Consider the following 22254-nt stretch of genomic DNA (forward strand, 5'->3'; position numbering starts at 1 on the left):
TCAGGAAATCAATCAAATCAGATATAAGAAATTTTAACACAAAAATAATTAGGGAGACCATAGATCAAAATAAGGGGCCAAAAGTTTTTCAACGCAAAATAAATAAATAAATAAAACAATTTTTAAATTAAAAGACCAGACGGGGAAAGTGGTAACTGACCGGGCTGAGATACTTGGCATTGTTGAGGGGTTCTATAAGGATTTGTATGCATCAACATCAGCAGCCTCGGCCCCTCAGGATGCAACAACATCTGAACAGTGTCATTCTGAGGATGACCTGCCTGAAATTACCATAGATACAGTGCAGCACGCTCTGTCACTAATGAAGCGTAACAAAGCATCTGGGGAGGACGGTGTTTACGTTGGAATGCTGCAAGCGGGAGGCGATCCCCTACAGAGAATAATAGTAAATCTTTTCAATAAAGTCTTGTCGAAAATACAAACTGAAATATAGATGCATAGAAAAACCAAAAAAATAAGACCAGCGCTGGGAATCGAACCCAGGTCCTCGGCATTCCGTGCCACGTGCCATACCACTACACCATCAACAAATAAAAAATGCAAAAAGATTCCAAAAAACCAATCTTAATAAAGTCTTGGTCACAAAAAGCACGCCAAATGCCTGGAAAAATGCTGTAGTAGGTAAGTATCTTGCATAATTAAATTTAAAAAATCAAAAAACCCGACTGCCTTAAAAACTAAAAGGAAGAAATTAAGCCTAGTAGCCTGGAACTCTGTCAAGAAGCTCATCTAAGGTTCAACAGTCGGGACCCATTACCAAGATTTTTTGAGCTGGTTACGATTTGAATGGGTCCCGACTGTTGAACCTTAAATGAGCTTCTTGACAGAGTTCCAGGCTACTAGGCTTATATTCTTCCTTTAAGTTTTTAAGGCAGTCGGGTTTTTTTATTTTTAAATTTAATGTTTTTTATTTTATACTTTTTTGATATTTTTGTGAAAATAGTAGATTAAAAGTATTATAACCCATATTATATTCATTTGATTCCCATATTGTTACAATACAAAATATATTTTTTATTCCTTCGCCATATTTTTTTTCGCAGACGCCATATTGAAATATTAAACACCCTACGAGTATGTCACTCCGACAGTTATCCAATGATACCTCATATGTTACAATCCGTCCAGCCGTTTAGGCTGCAGCGAGGACCAAAGAAATGGGCATACATACCCACATACATACAATGCTACCTACAAGTTTGCCGAATAAACTTTTTCTTTCTTTCTTTCTTTCTTTCTTTCTATACATACATACTTACATACATGCATACATACATACATACGCTCCAAAAACATAACCCTCCTTCGGGCAGTCGGGTAAAAAAGGCGTCAAATGTAAACTACAAAATTATCGTCCGATTACTCTACTATCTCAGGTATACAAATTGTTTAAAAAAAAAACATAACCCTCCTTCGGGCAGTCGGGTAATAATGCATCCGATTAACACGTCTCTTCGATGAATACCTATCAACCTGTGGAGCAAGCAGGTTTCCGGAGCGGGTACTCTACCACTGACCATATCCATACGGTCAAGCAACAGATGGAGAAATGTAAGGAATTCAATCAGCCCTTGTGCTTCGCCTTCGTCGATTACGAGAAGGCTTTCGGTAGTGTCGAACACTGGGCAGTCTTTGATTCTCTCCATCGTTGTGGGGTTTCTAGTGGCTATGTGGATGTACTCCGGGAGTTGTACAAGTCCGCGACAATGCAGGTGCGTATGCATGAAAAAACCAACCCCGTGCCTCTTGGCAGGGGTGTGCGGCAGGGGGACACAATTTCACTACAGCATTACTGCATTTTTATGTCGCCTAGATCTAGCATAAATACCAACTTTACGAGCATAAGAAGTGAAAATGACATTTCATAGTGATACAGTTTGCATAGCTCGGCTACATAATGGTGTGGTGAATCACTTTGGCTGTAAGCTACCTATATTATTATTAACATTTACCTATAGAGCTGTAAGATTTCACTGCCAATATTATTGTGTCATTAAACTAAATACTCAATAACCAGCGTCCTTGTCACTTAGTTGTAGGTACATTGTAAACATGAGGTGCACGGGCCGCGCTAAATAGAATCTCCAAGCGGCGATGGAGCGCGCTTGACGAATCAACAATACAGCGTGTCGTTAAGATGCATAGAGGAAAGTGGTCGCCGGTCGTATAGCGTAGTGTAGTCATATGTTTAGTTGATAATCACAGGCCGCGCGCGCCGCCAGTGCCGTCAGCACGCACGCAGCACGACCAGCGCGTCTTATCAGCACTCAAACAAAACAAAACGCCGGCCGGGACCAAAGAAATGCCTCCAACTACATATTTTCAGTTTTAATCAATAAGTTAAACTTTAAAACATCAGTGACAAGTAGTTGTACAGGTTTCCGGAATTAGATTCAAGCAGATATTCCAGTTAACCAAGTTTTTAGTTGTACGCATCATACATTATGTATCGGTGACGAGACTGGGTGCATTGTGCGATGCTGCTGATATTGTGAATATGGATGCATTAGAAGTCGCCAAGAAGGTATGACTTAAATTACAATTTTGTAATTAGAATTTTGAATACACACATTTTTGTACAAACACAAATATAGAACTGATGAATAGGCACATTTTTGTCGAATTATGTGAATGTGTACCTACTAAATAAATAAATTCATCTAAATATATTTTATATATTTAATCTCATGGCACAGTATGGAATTAGTCACTTAAAATTCTACGAGATGAAAGTGGTTGTCCAAGAATAGCTATTTAATCAAATACCTTAGCCCCATGAGTAGGTAAACCATTTTATCGAGTAACGAGATTAACTTAACTCTTCCTTAAGTAAACAGTCTTAAGTAAACTTTTAATTGAAACTCAAATAATATTTAATTGCCCTATATACACAGAAAACTATTAAAATTTTCTTCAAATCCAAAATTATTATAATTTTACGACATCATTTGTTTGAAAGGCAATAAAATAGTACGTTATTAATTAGTGGGTACTTAACTATCGGGTTAAACTTAAACTAATCTAGACCAGATACCTATTAAATGCTGCTATAATCCTAGGTATTGATTAACCTCGTGGTAGTATAGAAGCTCAAATTAAAGGTCTTATATAATGTTTTCTTTTGAGACTTAGTTTAAAAATATATACCTAGGTATTATATGTATTTGTTTGAATATGATGTTTAATTAACACCTAACGACCAAATTTCGCAAAGTTATGGTAGTTATGGTCATCTTAGGATAATGAAAGCGATACCATCGGGAAAAAGACGTTAACTGTCTAGTTTGAGGTCCATTGCTTTGCCATAAATCCTTCGATATGAAGATGGAGATATACTCACTAACCATAAATGGTAATTGCTAAGGGATTCCCAGGGTCTGATTTAGGGTTCTAGTCACTTTAGGCTTAGCAACATACTAACACGAGTGGGCCGTTTACCTAATCATTATTAGTCTGCATCTGCACTACTTACAAAGTGCAAATTTCATTAGCCTGTATTACTGATATGCCCTGGAGATTCCCTCCTCATGACAATGACTTAATGTTAATTAGTTAGTCACTCATCTTCCTTCCCGTTTAACAAAACTTAGGTAGATATAATTATAATACATTACCTACGAAATTAATTTCATTAAGTTAGCAATAGCTTGTTCCTTCGGCGTTATTTTTGCACCTTGTTATACTTCGTGCACGAAATTATCATATCGACGACAGCCTAATTGGCTTAGTTTGGTTACCATTAGATTACCAGTGTGTAGCATGCTAAATGTTTACAAAATCTTTTGCTTACAATTCTGCGTCACTAGTTAAATTAAAGAACTAAAAACAAGCTTTGACGCTAAATTTGCATGACTACTCCATCGTCAGACTCTGGGTACCATTCTGGATCCAATCCAAAGTCCACACTAAGGGTCTCCCCACATCTATCGACGCGGAATCGGCTTAAGCCGACCAAAAAACGCTTTATGTCCACGCAATAAGAGCGAAAAAAACATCTCCCCGTCGGTAAACGTCGTTTCGCGACGGCCGAGCCGATCGACGTCTTTTTCGTATTTATTACGTGGACATAAAAAGTTTTTCGATTGGTTTAAGCCGATACCGCGTCAGTTAATAGATGTAGGGAGACCCTAAGAAGACTAACAAGCCTAAACACGGCCAGTGCCCTTAGTGTTAGTTTTCGGTCACAAAATACGTCTCGGTCGCGTTCGCGTTAAAAGCTCAATTTGTATGGAAACACGAACATCGCAATATTTACGACGTATTTTGTAACCGAAAACTTACACTAAGGGTACAGGTTCCGTTGTTCCGTCTTGAATCATCAGATCTGCTCGATGGTACATTTATTGTATTGTCATCATCGATATATTATAGTTACAAGTAGGTATAGCTAATATAAAGCATGTAAAAAATTGCCACATTGAACATTATTCTAGCTAACTTGTCTTTTGATGTTTACTCGTTATCTTGTCAATACATGGGCTCTTTCTCCCACTCTTCACACGTGAGTGTGGTGACCCGAAGACTAACTAAATCACAGCAGGTTAGACTCTATGGCGGCACGCTTCAATACTCTTAAGGACCTCATATTTTTATTAAAGTTTGTCAGAATACCCTGTTGGTAAATTATTACGACCTATATTTCATTTACCTCGCATTAGCATTCGAATATCACATTTTGGCAGCAGCCTCCGAGAAATAAAAAAAAATCTTTTTGTGCATTTTGCAAATGTGAGTCTTGACGTTTCAAGCAATGGGCGCATGGGTAGATCTAACAAAATTAAATGAATGCCTATCAGTAACATAGTAAAAGAGGAGAAGTAAGTTCACTCCGACCCTTTAGGAAACTTAACTGCCTACTCCGGCGCGGACACTTAGGGTTGTCGACGTCTATTTTAGATTAATTACCTACCGGCAAATAATTTTAGTACGAAAGTTACCTTAAAATTGCCTAATGTCTGTGCCTAGACTCTAGAGAAACCAGACAGATTCTATGCCGTTATACTAAATTTTAAAATATTATTTATAAATGGTGATGGCGACTGTATACATACTACTCATGTTTACCTACACATAATACCATAACTATATTGTTTTTAGTGATTTGTAGCCAAAGTGCATCTCACAACGATTCCATTAAGCTCAAATACGGCATAGTTATATTATTTTATAACAGAGTACCGGTACCTACGGTCTTCTTTATCAGTTTCCAGTTCACCAAATTATATCTTCTGAATGTAAATACTTGAATTGGTATTATAAATGCCAAAATCGCTATAGATGTGCTTTTAAAATTAGAAGGTTGCCCTCGATTTTTCTAAAATCCCTCCCTAAGAGATGTCAATCGGACCACCTCGGATGTATGTCCTTTAGAACAAAAAAAGAATTTTGAAATTCGGCCCACAATTGGCGGAGTTACGAGAACAAACACAAAACATATATACAGAAGAATTGAGAACCTCCTCCTTTTTGATGTCGGATGAAAACTGTTTTACATGTGAGCCTCAAAGTGAACACAACAATGGAAAGAAAAATATACACAATGACAAAGATTGATCTGCGGCAAGGAAGTGCTACAGTCATAGTTCACGGTAGATATTAATCACAATGCTCACTCCTTATGCCGCCACTATCTGAATCGTTTATCTAAAATTTGAAAAACAAGCCTTGTGTCTCTTTGAATTCGGCGTCAAGTCAAGAGCATGGACTATGTATTCTTAAATAACTTTGGCCTACTTATTCTAGTAGGTACTTGTCTGGAGCTTTTAACTTCTTATTTTTATTTTACAAAATCTTGCAAATCGATTTCACCCACTTACAGTCGTTTAATTAAAAAAAAATAGGGAAAAATACAAAAAAAGTACTGGGGGCCTACCACGCTCTCTTAATGCGATTCAGTTTAGGCTTTAGGTTACTTTTGCGATTCAGTTCGAGCACAGTTCAGCGACAGCGATACAGACATTTTCATTCACTCACTTCAAGCGGTTTTCGTACCATGACGCTTAACTTGAGTGGGAATTGAATCGCTTCAGTATCAAATTTAGCGATTCAGTATAAGTTACTCATTCTGTCAATTCTTTTGAAATTTTAAATGTTTTACTTGGAATATTTTTAAATTTCAAGAACTTTTAAACTTTTATTCAAGTTTTATAACTTTTCATAGGTACTCACGACATTGTGCTTCTTAACTCCTCATTGATAAAACTAATTTTTCAGTGAGAACAGAGACTCGTGGATTAGTGACAGCGTAAACATTTTATTTGTAATCAACACAACGGTTGCTAAGAACACGGAATGACATAGAGTTATGGTTTTCCAAAATAAAGAGGTTTTAGTATACAATATTTGGTTTGCATATAGCGGCATCCCTTTCGCAACTTAGCGTTTCACAAAGCGTTTCAGTTTTGGACCAGAGACAATATCGGTCTTTCATTCACTTGTAAACCATTGAGACTCAACTCTGAGAAATAAACGTCGTGGTACCAATTTCGACGATTCAGTTTAGGTGCCTACATAAATTGGACTGCTCTGCGTTTGGATCGTTTATGAAAAGATCTTGGTAGGCCCCCAGGTCAGATGGCAGTGTTAAAAATAAAGTTGTGTTAAATACTTGTGATGTATACATATCATTTAATAATATTGTAACTATGTTTAAAAAAAATATATATACTTCGTTGAGTTTCTTGCCGGATTCTTCTACACGGAGGTTTTTCCGAACCGGTGGTAGTTTTTTTTTTTGACATTCATAAGTGCTTGTTATAGCCTAAATTGAATAAAGATATTTTGACTTTGAAAAATAAAACGGGACGAATGGAAATATGAATTAATAATCACTAAAATCCCGGTGGAAGCCGTGGTGGCCTAGTGGTTTGACCTATCGCCTCTCAAGCAAGGAATAATCATTATTAGTTTTAGTTATACTGGAGCATTTAATGTTTAGTACAAGTAACCATTAGGGTGAAAAGCTTTAGGTCTAGTAATCAATTCGGACATACAAGTTTAGCTGGCATGATATTAGGGCTAATGAAAATTATATCTAACGTTGGTATGCCTTGTGAAATTAGCTTTTACGAGGGTGAACCTTTCCGAACACTGGCGACCGTCCATCAATCATCGTATTTATTAAGTGACGTTTTAAGTATATCTCTGTTCTCTCGTTTTTTTTCCGTTCTAGCGGTTCACTTTTATATTATAGAAGATACTCTTTGCATTTTGTACACGTTATCATGCCTTCTTGTATGTAAAATTGTATTCCTTGAGATCGTGCTACTTAGCTACATAGGTAGATGTGAAACTTAGTGAACAGGTTTTTCAGTTGATATTTATCCGCAAGAGGAGAAACGGCAAGAGGCTGCCCAGCAGTGGGACGCTATTGTAGGCTAGAAAAAAAAATATCCGCAGTTTGAATGAATTTTTAGAAAATCTCATAGAATCGGATAATGTGGAATATTAAAGCCGCATTCACATTTATCTGTCGTGTCGTGATGCTCTCTGTCTCTTTCTCTCTATAGCGTGATGCGACAAAACACAAGCCGTGACCCCATTGAGATAAATGTGAACGCAACCATATAAAATGTATGAAACCGTTCTGATGCGTCACGAGAGTTGCCAGGTGTCCCGATTTGCGCGGGACGTCCCGATTTTCAGGGGTCTGGGGACGCGTCCCGATTTGTACCTAATCGGGACGCTAAATGTCCCAATAAATCAATGAAATCAAAAATCAGTATCATTAGGATAAAAATAGGTATATTTTACGCATCAGCATCACATCACTATATCGAATGCGACAAATCATTCAAAATAGCACGTATCACATCACTAGCGCTAAAGGTTGGTATTGAATTGAATTTTATGGTTTTGTTTCAATTCTAGAGAATGAGAGAGAGAAATCAGAGACGTGCGAGCGAGACCGCTCCGCCATGTCCGCGATCATGAGATTTTTGTCCAATAAAGTGTTACATACGGTATTCTGCCTTTTCGCAGAAATTCATTTGGCCGAATATCACTTGTCAACCAACGTTTCGCCGATGTATCACTTTGACAACTAACTATTACCAAATTTTTGTATGACAACGTGTCGTTATGTGGTCGGATTATAATAAAGCAGAATATCATAATGACTCAAAACGTTTGGAAAACTTATCATTTTGTCAAATCTTTCACTAGGTCAAACAACTATTGAACGAATAACATTTTCGTCTTTTTCGTACGTAAGCCAAACACAAACTAAGTAAGATTTACACACCATTTTTTAATTGGCAATATGAATTACAAATAGTGTTTTGTAAAAGTATAGCAACAGAAATCTAATGTGTGACAAAGTTCAGTTAGGTGCGACGACGAGCGAAGCGAGGAGGAGCGTGTTAGGTTAACCGTGAGCAATCAGCGCACGAAGCCGAGCGAGCGAAGCGAGCATGCCGCGGCAGCGGCCGGCGAGTGCTAGAAACAATTTTTTATTTTTTAATGTTACATTTTTTATAATTACAGCTTTTTCGAAATCTAACACACAATTTTGATTAACAAACGCTTTATTGGTGCATAAACAAAAACACAACGGAAATGTTGTGCTTATCCAAATTGCTTTTTATCTGTGGTCGGACAAAAAGTGCCGATGACGTCAAACCACTTATAGGATGATTTCAAATAGCATTTTTAATTTTCATAAACAATTATCACTTATCATTTATTAACCTCTTTATGAAACGATATGAAATGTATTTTATTCACTGAATTCCATTGATTTATTTACGATTATTTTATTCAAAGTAACGCCTGATTCAATAGATTATTTTATTACTTCATTAATGCTACTTACTTAATGTTACTACTACATGTCACACGGAAGTTTAAATAAAAACATCATCTTGTGTGCAAGATTACGTCATTTTTACGTCATCCGCACTTTTTGTCCGACCCCTGCTTATTACATAGTTACTAAACGAAACCCTTATTCAATAAAAAATTTGGGAAACATTGTACAACGAAATGAATATGATGCCAACCAAAACAGTCTTCTAAACGAAAGTTATCATTTTTAAAAGTGACTTTATAACAAACAGACCAAACGTACAGTTGGTAACTGTGAGGTTGGGAAGTAAAACTAAATATTTTGATAACTTGGCAAGTGATCATTCGGCAAAATGAAATTCTGCGAAAAGTTGGTTGGGAACTAATAATCGGCGAAACAATTTTCTGCGAAAAATTAGAGTACCGTTACATACACACAATAGTCCAACAAGGCTGATTGTTATTCTGTTAGATTAAATAGAGATTTACAACTATAAATAATGTTTTTTGTTTGTCCCGATCTACAACCCTAAATCCCGATTTGTTTTGCCTTATGTAGGTACCGATTTAAAACAAATCGGACCTGGCAACACTCACGACACAACACGACAGATAAATGTGAAATGAGAAAATCTCATTACTTAGATACACTCGAACCAAATGAATCGTGACCCACTGGGAAACCTTTTCGTAGAAAAAGTCATAGTGACATCGCATTGCTTGACGAGGGAATTTATTATGACACTTACTGTGAGAACGATCTACGGTGGGTCAGTACCACTACCATGAGTTTACAGTGACCGTACTCGATAGCGACGGCGTAAATTATTTGTATGAAGAGTTGTACAGCGCCTCTACAAATAATTTACGCCGTCGCTATCGAGTACGTCACTGTAAACTTATGGTAGTGGTACAGGACTCAAATGGTTCGACTGTGCTATGGGGTATTGTGTAAATATCTAAATCTACGCATACGAAGTCGCCGGCAAAAGCTAGTTAACAAATAAATGTGTCTTTTGAGTTACTTATTAAAAGTACAGATTCACTAAAAGTTACAGTACCCGGCCATAAAGATTGCACATCGATCTTTGGAAGGAGACTCGGCTAATTTCGGCTTCTTTTCTAAAAAATTAAAAAGTTTTAAGTTTTGGAAACACCCCAAAATTTTAAATTGTACGATGGCATCTTTAGAAAAAAGAGGAAACTATCCTTTTTCTAGTAGATGCAACAACTCTCTATAGATATCCGAAGTTTACATGTCATTAATTTGACGTAAACTAAGTAAGTCCATAAAGGTGCAGTATTTCAGTAAGTGTTTTATCACCGTTTCTGCTTATGCTCAATGACAATCCAAGAAATTATTTGGCTTAAAATTTTACAATTTCGACGTTTAATTGCGTGCATTCCATAATCACAACAGTAATTTCTTTCGGAAACCTATGCATTTATTCAGGTAATGTTTCGGATGATACAAAACTACGAACTATAAAACTCGTTTCTTCTCGGTTGACTAATTCACCGTGACATTGATATATTTGGACATTGGACGCTGCACAGATTTTGTGGTTTGACATTGCTCACTGAGGCATAACGACTCAGTCGCGAATGTCGCGATCGGTTCATTAACTGCATAACTCTCCGAAATTAGTACTAGTATGCCAAACTTATTGTAGTCCTCCTCTGTGTCCTCACCACGATCTGTATTCGGAAACACACCGCGATATCAAAGCACAACACGAGCGAGATTCTATCTCAGTTAGTAGGATTCATATACATAAAGAAAATAAAAGTCTAGGTACTAAGGGAAACCGCAAGGATTTTCTGCACTGACCGGAACATGAAGTTCTAATTGGTAGACACAAATAAATCACCCCGATTTCATACTTTTTCTTTGTGCAGGCGGAAAAGCAGAATTGAAACCAAACGATATCACATGTGCGCTCGCCCAATACAGTATCTCGACACAATGCCTGATGACGTCACGCATGCTAGGTAAACCTCGGTCACCAGAATTTGTACAGTGTCATGCGAGCTGCAGTTATATTTTTAACGGCTTTTTACCAAAAGAAGATCAGAGTTAACCAAATAAGATTTTAAAGAGCTTCTAGGACCGACCAAAACGTAAATTCTCCATTTAAAGCTATACAATGGGTGGGTATTAGGTACTTTATCAGGGAATACAAAATATTTAATGGAGCCGGCCAAATTTTACGGAATAAGAATTCAAGTTGTACTATTTAATTATTACAATGAAATATTCAACGTGGCTTAACTTTACTCATTTCGTTTTATTAGCGTTCGTAAATCAGACAAACGAAATAACTAAGTAATTGTTGAGATTGGATGGATATTAAAATAAATCACCATTTAAGTATATCAAACTTGATAAAAAATTATAACAAAAAATTTGAACCGACTATCATGATTAATATCAGATTTTCATGGTTTTTTTGTAGCCTGTTAAATTTTTTGTTATATTTTTTTTTCTCGCTTTTTATTGTAAATAATCTAAGATACAATAGTTTAATGTCAACTGCTTTGCTGTTTTTTTTGATGCAGAGACGTTCATTATTGAGGAGTCCTGGTGCTTTACCACCCGTTTCATTTTACTAAGTACCTATATATGCATTACGAGGAGCATAAATTGCTTAGAAACTGTGTTAAAGTAATTGAAATTCAACCCGTGAAATACTTGTTATTGAGAATTAACTCCGATGGTCAACTGTAGTCTTCATCATCAGTTCCACTTCACCAAATGATGATTTTCAAGAGCAAATGCACGAGTTGCTACGAAATAAGAATTTACCATAGGTGTCCCTACAATATTTGAATTCCTTAAGATCCAATCATCAGATCCTGATTTGGTGCTTATGGGACCTAATTGAAGCCATTCCTATGCTTTCGCAAAAAAAAAATTTCAAATCGGTTCATAAATTACGGAGTTCTGAGGTAACAAACATAAAAAAATACAACCATATTGATAACCTCCTCCGATTTTGAAGTCGGTTAATAAAATTAACGTTCAAAGCAGCATGTGTAAGTCTGATTTAATTTTAACTCTACGGGTGACATTGTGAAGTCTTTCATAAAATACTAACTAAGTTATTAAAGAACAGGCCTTTAGGCGAAATATTCTTAAAGTCTTTTATTTTAAAACTAATTTTGTCGCTTTTGGTAACTATAGTAAAGTTTTAAATAACTTGATCGCCGGCTGTCTTGGTATCCTTTTCTGTTCGTTTTGTTTTAAATAACTAAACTTAAACAATACTTATGTACCTATTAAATGGCTGTCTACTACTAGAAACCGCTATACTTAGTATTAAGACTGCTTATTGTATACTCTGCCTTTTTATAATTGTATCTCTCTATACCTACTGATTCATGAGGCTCAAATAGGTAACATATAATCATCTACAACCTTTTACTTTGCTCCTCTGCTACCGCTACCAGTAATAATACTGGCCGAGTGAGAGTCGGATTCGCTTAAAAAGGATTCCGTACAATCAAAGTCAACAATATATATCCTACAAAATTAAATATAAGTAACCCTGTGGCGAAGACCACGATATAATTTTTAGGAGTTCTCATGGGAATTTAGTAAAATCCCGGAATTTTAGTTCAACTGTTGGATCTAATCACGCGTGCGAAGCCATGAGTTAACAACACTAACTAGTTACACAATCAAACCCGATCATCATTCATTTACTTTATTCACGAAGCCAAGACTGAAGTCATCGTATCCCGAACATAAATAGTACATTGTGCATTAAGAGAAGTCTCTTCATTCCATTCCCCATACAAACGTAGTCCCGGTCTCATTTGAAAACTAGGCAACAGAAATAGATTAAATTTTGTAAGTATGGACTAGACGTAATTATCTATGCCTGTAGCTTTTCAGATTTTCATATGAATGTGCAATATCAGAATTACAGGAGCTCAAAAGTTGACAAAAAAAAGATGACAACTGTACAAAAATCGAAAAAACCACAGGCATAAAAAATATAATAAATATCTTGATTGTAAAATATCATTGATTTCTGTGCTATACTTTTCGTATAATATGAATACAACGAAACCCAAAATTCAACCGCCCAAATCTTGAAAAGCGTACAGCTATCTACGTCGTTGCGGAAGGCATGGGGGGACGGCTGCGAGCGCTTTATTTTAGACAAAGAACCTTTAGTTATAACATTGCATTTTCCCAGAATTTAAGTAGTCTATGTTAAACAGAGACAGTGTGGCTTCCTATCAATGAAAATATACTGAGAGGCACAAAATTTGGCCCACCTTTCATACAAAATTACCGATTTTGCATACATTTGAGGGCCAGATTTTTTGCCGCTCAGTATATTTGAATAATTGGTTTGGTACCAAACCGGAGACCTACCTCTTGGATACTAATAAAAACACAAAGAAAGTTTACCATTTCGTAATAAAAATAGATTATGTAAAAGTCTTTGAACTTTGAAGTATAATACATAAAGTACCTATCAAAAGAGTTCGTAACGTATTTCTATAAGTATACATAAACCACAGTCTTACGCCACCTCTACTTTACCTTTGATTTTTTTTAAGTAAAGCTACTGATATCTGATATCTAAAGGTATACTCACGAAACGGCTTTTTATTACTTGATAATTCAATTAATTGCGATGAATAACGAATAACAATGGAAAGGTGCCAATCTTATTATTCACTAATTATGGTTAGTATTAAATGAGCTAATAATCCTAATTGACTCGTATTTCTAACAGCCAATTAACATAATGTACGATACGTCAGTCAGTCAATAGACTAAACAGTAGGTATTCTTTTATGTATTTGTAAAACAAAACACGTCAGATGTATCGTAATCACGGGTAGACCTACCCGTATTTAATGTCAATAAGTGTGAATCAATAAAATTTGTTAACATTCGTTATTTTGGATTCTAAGACTCAATAATGTGTAACTAATTGAATTCGTAACAGAAAGTATGTGATTGAAAACGTGCGTGCATAGGTACATACTCGACACACTGATAAGTAAATTGTATCTACAGCGAAGTTTGCTAAATAATAATCCTTTGAAAAGTTTCCCTTGATTCTTCAAGAGGAACATAGTTCGGAGTACGTCCCTCCAGATTAGCGCCAAATGGTATAAAGGTATAAGTCTTAATATATCAGTATTTTTTTATTCTAAGTTATGAAAATCTTGCATTCACTCTGAGTGGTTCATCCTGTGCGAATATTGGCTTTCCTTTTAACGACAAAGCTGGAATCATTTAATTATGTTTATTTACCATGGATACCACTATTTACAAGTAGATAATTTTAAAACGACTTCAAAAAAGGAGGAGGTTATCAATTCGGTTTTATTTTTTATGTTTGTTACCTCAGAATCCCGTCATTATGAACCGATTTGATTTTTTTTTGCGTTTGTCTAGGAATGTCTTCAATTACGTCCCATAAGCACCAAATCTTAATCTGCAGGGCTACTACGAAACTCGAAACTCGAAGTTCGTGTCGAGCGGTCTCTCTGACACTTTTACTATTTAATTAATACGAGAGCGAGAGGGATGGTACGATACGAACTTCGAGTTTCGAGTTTCGCAGTAGCCCTGCTGATGATTGGATCTTAAGGAAATCAAGAGAACTCTTCAAATCTTGTAGGGACACCTATAGTAAATTGGATATACATATTTAGTAGTAGCTCGTGCATTTGCTCTTGAAAATCATCATTTGGTGAAGTGGAACTGATGATGAAGACCACAGTTGACCATCAGAGTTATTACTCAATAGCAAGTATTTCACGGGTTGAATTTTAATTACTTAGACACAGTTGCTAAGCATATGGTAAAACGGGTGGTGAAGCACCAGGACTCCTCAATAATGAACGTCTCTGCATCGGAAAAAGCAATCTTTCGTAAAAGGAGCAGTTGATATTAAACTATTGTATCATAGATTATTTCGATACCTCCTACGTATACTGGTACAAGTGACAAATTTCTGATTTTTAGTTTTTTGCAATTTTGTGATTAATATTTCCTTATTTACCTACCACAAAAAATTTGGACGGATATTCCTAATAGTTTTGGAAATAAAGTGACGTATATGAATGCATCTAACACCGTTTTGCTAATCGGTACAACGTATGCTGAGGCAACCGACATGCACCACTATACGCGGCACCGATTTTGTCGCGGGGCCGGGGAAGTCGAGTGTAACTGGCAGTTGCCTCAGTGTACGCGCTAGCCGTCGCTGCGTGCGGACCGTTTAAAATGTTCTACGAGCACATAATTTGATAGTATATATAAAAAAAACATGTTTTGGTTTGGCAAGACCACAATAGCCGTATTTCTCATAGACAGTCATGGAAACTAAATCCAATGTGAAACCTTTTCGTGATCTATTTCGCTATGATTTCTTTGGCAAATGTATGGGATGTCAACATAACATTGGTAGTACAACGGTTCCACCCCAGTACCAGTACGTGATTCAATTTCCTCGGCTATACCTACATGTACGCGTGCTAGAAATATAACATTGCAGTATTACATTGCATTTTGGTAGTTGAGCATCCCCAAAAAGAAGGCGAAGGCATGCATGCTTAAATTAAAATGAGAATAGTAAATTTCAATATACCTACAGGTTGATAAAAAAAATCCTGTACTATACTGTAACCCATATTAGAGCTACTGATTACTAATACGATATAAGTGGGAAAACATCGAAATTAGAAAGTCTTCTTGCGACTCCACTTCCATACAAAACTTTTTTTTTCGAATCGCAGTATTTTTCTACTTGGATCATGTTAGTAATTAGTAGCCCTAATGTGGTTTAAAGTATAGTACAGGGTTTTAATAACACCCTATACACATTTTTTTATACACACCTAAGGAATGGTGCCTGGCTATGTATATGGCGAAAACGGGTAAACCGTATGAAGTTATAGAAGTTTCCCAAGACTCAGAAGCAGACACAAAATTTAAATCTATTGTCAAGAAGACATTAATATATAAGGCGTATTATTAAAATTAATGATTATATCATGGATAGGGAAATTTGGAAATAATTCCGATCCGCATTGGCGAGTGCTTACTCCAAATAGCGAATTGAGAACTGTTTTAAATATGTAGTTGTGTTAAATACTTGTGATGTATAGATATCACTAAAATATGATTGTAAATCTGTTTACAAAATATACCTAGGTTTATTGCCAGACTCTTCTCAACAGAGGTTTTTACGAACCGGTGGTAAATTTTTTGACATTCATAAGTGCTTGTTACAATCTAAATTGAATAAAGATATTTTGACTTTGACTCAATATTTAATGTCAAAGCTTGTCTTAAGCAAAGTGCCAATCAGACTCGCGCACGAAGGGTTCCGTACCATCTATACAACTTCATTAGGATTAGCAAAAAAATGGCAAAAAAAACATTTGTTGTATGGGGGCCCCTTAAATATTTATTCTGATCTATTCATTGTTATATATATATTATATCGACTACAGTTATACATAATCTGTGAAAATTTCAACTGTCTAACTATAATGGTTCATGAGATACAGCCTGGTGACAGACGGACGGACAGCGAAGTAGTATAAAGTAGTAGGGTTTCCGTTTATACCCTTTGGGTACGGAACCCTGAAGAGGCACAAAAAGCTAAACCGTTATGTGGATACAAATGGGTGCGATGCGATATATGTATCACATGAGGAACCTTTCACAATAAAATACGAGTACACATTTGAACAGGAATACGAATCCATTGAATGGGCTTCCATTAATTTAAAGCACTTAATACAATTACTTTTCTTTATAAAACCATTTATATTTCAAGTGAGGTTTTTTATAAAGGTATATTTCTGTATTTTGTATAGCACGTTTAAAACATTACTAGCGGTATATTGGTACAAGTGGCATGCTAATGTTAGCGTATATTGATGCAAGTGATAAAAACGTTTATAAATCAATAGATGAAGGTAAAAGAGCATCTGTTTTATTGTTCATTGCAAGCCATATAAGTATTTCATCTAAAAATTCATATACAATATAAAAATATCGTTAGATCAGTAATCTACGCATTACGCCGTATACTGGAGCAAGTGGTAATTAGCTCAGTATACCGCACAACTACAAGATGTAAAATACGCGTATAGTAGTGTATCTGCAATTTTCTCAAAAACTATAAGAATTTTCAAAATTCCATGAATACAGGTAGAAAGCAAATATTTTCTTTGGAACCAATGCAAAATTTTGAAAAGTTATATCATCAAATGAGAAAGTTACAGGTTTTGGAACCTTTGAACAGCTCTCCTGTAAATTTATGATTATGCACTTGTACCAGTATACGTAGGAGGTGTCGATTTCATCCCAGCCTGTATACGTCCCACTGCTGGGCACAGACCTCCTCTCAGAACAAGAGGGCTATTTTACGTATACCTACGGAATCTTCACCGTTTAGGTATATTTTATACCTTAGGCTTTTTACTCATAAACTACTAATAATTCTCAAGAAAACTTAGCCGTTATAGTTTTTCTAGAAAGTTTGATATACTACCATCCTGAATTTTTTCAAATTTTTCCACCCACCGGTTTAGATTTTAGAGGGCGGGGACGCTCGATTTTAATGAAAATTTGCACTTTAAAGTTGAATATTTCGCAAACAAATCACTGAATCGATAAATCGTCTTAGCAAACCCCTAATGGTGTTAAAAGACCTATCCAACGATACCCTACACTATAGGGTTGAATGAGAAAAAAAAATTACCCCCACTTTACGTCTATGGGAGGTACACTAAAAAATTTTTTTTTGAATTTTTAACTGTACTATTTTGTCGACATAGTTCATTTATATATCTGTGCAAAATTACAGTATTCTAGCATTGATAGTCCCTGAGCAAAGCCGCGCACGGACAGACAGACAGACAGATAGACAGACATGGAGAAACTATAAGGGTTCCGTTTTTGCCATTTTGGCTCCAGAACCTTAAAAACGATTCGCATTTAATCGGTTTTTTTTTAGTTAATATCAAATACCTAAACAGAAAGATTCATGGATTTATCTTCGATAATGACGACCTTCCATATAAACTTTCCTATTTCATCCTGCCTTAGGTAGAATTAAAAAAAAAACGCTCAAACAAATATGTATTTATTTCTTCTTGCCGAGTTTCATTTATTCATCGATTTTCGATCTTTCATCCCCTATTTCATCCCTCACAGGTAAAACTTTCAAAAATGCTCTAAAAATATCTATTTATCTCTAATTACGCTGCAAAATGGCAAGTTAAATAAAGATTCATCGATTTATCTTCGATAATGACGACCTTCCGTATAAACTTTCATATTAAAGTAATATTATAGTATGGATATGAAATCAAATTACGCGACCGAAAATACAGTACTCACAGGTATTATGTGTTAACTAATTGTAGGTACTTATTTGTAGTGCTCAACAAATTGTATTAGGTAACCTTTATGATAACACTAACTCAAAATTCAAAATACTGACTTAAACACAAATAAAAAAATATTAAAGTAATCCTTTTGTTACTGAACCACATTTTCCCTGTTACAGCTATGGATGGAACCTGCTGCTACGGAGAATTTCAATATGGCGGTGTTTAAAAATATTTTTAGCAGACCACCCCTACAAATCAAAAATGTTCATACTTAATGCAATGTTGAGCATAAATAAGCCCCACTGAAGGATGAGGACTCATCACCATCATATCAGCTGTAGGACGTCCACTGCTGTCTGAGTCCTATATATAAGAGAATTGAACTAATAAACTCGTTGTTTTATATACATTACATTACATTCAAAAGTGTTAATAACTTAGTTCATTGCAAATTAGAAATAACATCAATCCGCGTGAACAAAACTCTCTTGGGCCGGCCATTTGTTCGGCCGCCTATGTTTGCCAATGCCAACTTCATTAATTTGCCAAATAGCGAGTCAGTCAGATAAGATTAATGTAATCTCCGCAGGTTCCACGTTCTTTGCAAATTGCTTGCATAGAAACCCTTTTAGCATTTTTGCTACTTGAAGCAGGTGGCCTTTTTGGGCCCTTTTTAAATGTATTTAATTTAGGCTCTCGACATGATGGGACCAAAAGATTAATCACTTCGCCGATCTCTTGGAACAAAAAGTGACGAAGATTTGCCGTGACACATCCGGCTATCAAGCCGATAAGATAAGAACGAGTCCCTACTTAATTAACTATTATCCCTACGATAGCTGGACCTAAGGACCCCGTACCAAGAAATGTAATTCGCAAGTTAATCAGAATCACATCACTAGATGAAATTATAGAGATCCAGATAAGGATAAAAGATATCGAAGGGTTATTGTCAAATTATACACGAGTTACAACTTACACCATGTTTTAAATTGACTATTCGTTAACATGGATGAATTATTCACGGCCAGTGATAAACCATAGATTGTACGGAACCTACGTAACTCATAAACACATTCAGAAAAATAAAGAGTTTCTGGTAAAAAATAATTTACAGTTCAATATAATATAATAGCTATATAATAGCTTTTCATGTTATCTGTACTCGGATTGTCATCTACTTAGGTAAATAAAATACATACTACCAAGTTTCTAGTCGATGCCATTAATACTATTGTGGAGTTTCTACCTACACTGACGATTCACCGGGCTTACATATTGTGTGCTGCATTTCACGTCAATCGGACCTCTGGAATAAGGTAAAAAATCACTTACAATATTTTAGAACGTTCCTACGTAATATATAATTATGTTCAGTTAAATATATGCTTTTAGATATCATTGTTTTAAAACACTTTTTTTATATTTTTTTTAAAGAATGCCTGACTAATTATTAATTGAGAACTACTAGGTAAAAGATATAATAGTTATTAAAAGATATAATAGGTACAATAAGTAACAAATACTACGACATTACAAAAAACAAAGCAAAATTGAACTAAAATTACTTGTTGTTGATAGGATATGATACAAAGTATGTCATGTTCACGTGATATACCGGGTATATACCGGGTGTGGCCAGTAATACGAGCAAAATATTAAAACATAGATCCTCCTCTTCAAACTGAACAACATCAGTTCAGCGACTTTTAATAATAATGGAGTCTTTGAATCTTCCTTTTTTCATACAAATTAAATACTGCTATCAATGTACGCCATCGTAGAACACAACTGACGTCGCCAGTCACGCTACAAACATTAAGCATTTTGCTTTACATTTCTTCTTGGAATAAACTTAAAAGTGTAATAAAAGTTAAAAAACTAACTATTTTTAAAAGTCGCTGAACTAATGTTGTTCAGTTTGACGAGGAGGCTGTTTTAATTATTTGCTTATATTACAGGCCACACCCGTTATTTCTACCGATTATCTATCACATTCAGCGAGTACATAACTGAATAAACTAAACGTTACGGGATGTGTGCAAGTTCCGTTTGTATAATGAAACTATCGCAGCGCGCAGATATGGCGCATCAGTTTCCGTTTACGACCGGCTCCTGCGCACCGGGTAAACAATTATCGCAGTAAACGAACAACAAAGAAACTTACCACTAAAAACGAAAATTATAACAGTAAACTGCGACTGCGAAATTATAACGTCAGTTACGCGAACTACTAGTAGTTTCAAGAGCGAATAACGACATAACTCATAAAGCAATACGTCTAATTGAATCGTTGGGTGTCGTTGGTAGGTATACCTACTATCAAAGAAACAGAACCGCGTATGGGTGCACCGTGCAACCTTTATGCTACTGATGTCATGTTGACATTTTATATAGGTACTCATGTATCTGCCAAAGAAATCATAGCGAAATTGATTATGAAAAGGTCCCACCCTGGTCCGCGCTTCAGTTTCGTCGACAGTATATTGTTTTTTACTCAATTGTCTAACAAAATATGCAACCTAGCCTAATTGCTTGAAGTAATTCCTGTAATTTTATTTGACTCAAGACTGCATAATGGGCATAGGTCGTGTATTATGCAGATACGTCATAATCATAATGATAGTGTAATGTTTGTACAAACCATTACCTTAGTAATAGCGTGTTTATCAATAACATCTACGATCAGTGCCGCCACTCGGATGTAGCAGAAGAACAAGCTTAAACGTTCCTGCTATATTTATTATTATTACCTGGACAGTGTTATGGAACGTTTCGACATTCAGTCCGCTTCCCATCTGGTAGCTGTTTGATAAACTCCAGCCGTCCCTAAATTTTCACTGGGTACTCATGCCTACCAGCACCTGAATGAGGACATGGCTGTTTCATCTGTACAGTTTCTAAAAAATATATAATTATTCATTACAAAAATGCGAAAGCGTGCACTATTATTATATATAATGTAGTCAATCAAAAAAGTGCTTTACCAGTTTGGATAACTGTTTTTAAATACATCATGAAATAAATTGTTCGATTCGATTTGCCGCTAGATCGATGAAAGTACATGGAATAAGATTAGCTACCCGATATAGGTATTATTGTTACACAGAAAACAACAATTCACGAGTTTTTTGTGTAACACAAAAATTTTACCAATTTATTTTCTTTTAATTAGTTTTCATTATATAAATGGAAACGTAAGCCAGATATTTAAAAATCAATTAGTGTATGACGTTGAAATAATATCGATTGTAACTTTTTTACTAATACGTCATTGTAAACGTCATTAATTAATCCCAAATTATATTGAACTTTTCTATTCGTATTTAGTATTGTCTCTGAAAGTTATCGTACCTATTAGTGTCTGCAGTTCAGAGTCAGTCAGTGTTGTAAAAATTATTTGAATCAAGTGACTCTCCTTTGTTTATTGAGTGTATCATAACTGAGTTTAAAATATTATTTAAAATAAAATGAGGCTCTACAGACGCGGCACAGTCAGCAGCTCTAATTCTAGTGACAGTGATACTGAGGTCAATATCATAAAGGCGTTAAATAAAAAAAGAGAGGTAGGTCTGTACGATTATAATAGTAGCTATATAATTCTTAATATTACAAAAATTACAATTCTACCATGTCAATGCGGCTTTGTTAACTAGTCATTATTTACCATTGGCTGAAACTTTGATCAACCTAAGCTTATAATACTTTAACAAAATTATGTAGACCATTTAAAGGTATAAAAGGATTTAAATTGAGCAACTTCGGGCAAGCCCCACAACACAATATTTATGTGCGATACACTATAAATAAAACGTTTAGTTTGTCATACTAACAAGCCTTTATTGGAACAATGTCGTGCATAAAATGTATGTACAAAAAAAACGTTAGGTATGTACATAATTTAAAATTAAAACAAAAATTAAATGAGATATGGTTGTCGTATTGTTCATTAAGTCAAAATTTACCGCAATAATAAGAATGCCTACTATAGGCATTTGGAATTTGGAAAAAATAACAAAATATATTAGGTAGTAAGTAGGTAATATATTAGAAAAAACGCAATAA

At 35.4% G+C, this 22254-nt stretch overlaps 1 protein-coding gene across 1 annotated transcript in view; it reads left to right on the plus strand.

Moving 5' to 3' along the window:
• The first annotated feature begins 2213 nt into the window (after positions 1-2213).
• Positions 2214-22254, plus strand: part of LOC141426624 (bcl-2-related ovarian killer protein-like) — a 53847-nt gene continuing 33806 nt past the window's right edge. Inside the window, exon 1 of the mRNA XM_074085662.1 lies at positions 2214-2545. Coding sequence (XP_073941763.1) covers positions 2519-2545 — 27 coding nt within the window. The 5' untranslated portion in view covers positions 2214-2518. The remainder of the gene's footprint in view (positions 2546-22254) is intronic.

This window comes from Choristoneura fumiferana, chromosome 3 (genome assembly GCF_025370935.1).
Source record: "Choristoneura fumiferana chromosome 3, NRCan_CFum_1, whole genome shotgun sequence".
Taxonomy (NCBI): domain Eukaryota; kingdom Metazoa; phylum Arthropoda; class Insecta; order Lepidoptera; family Tortricidae; genus Choristoneura; species Choristoneura fumiferana.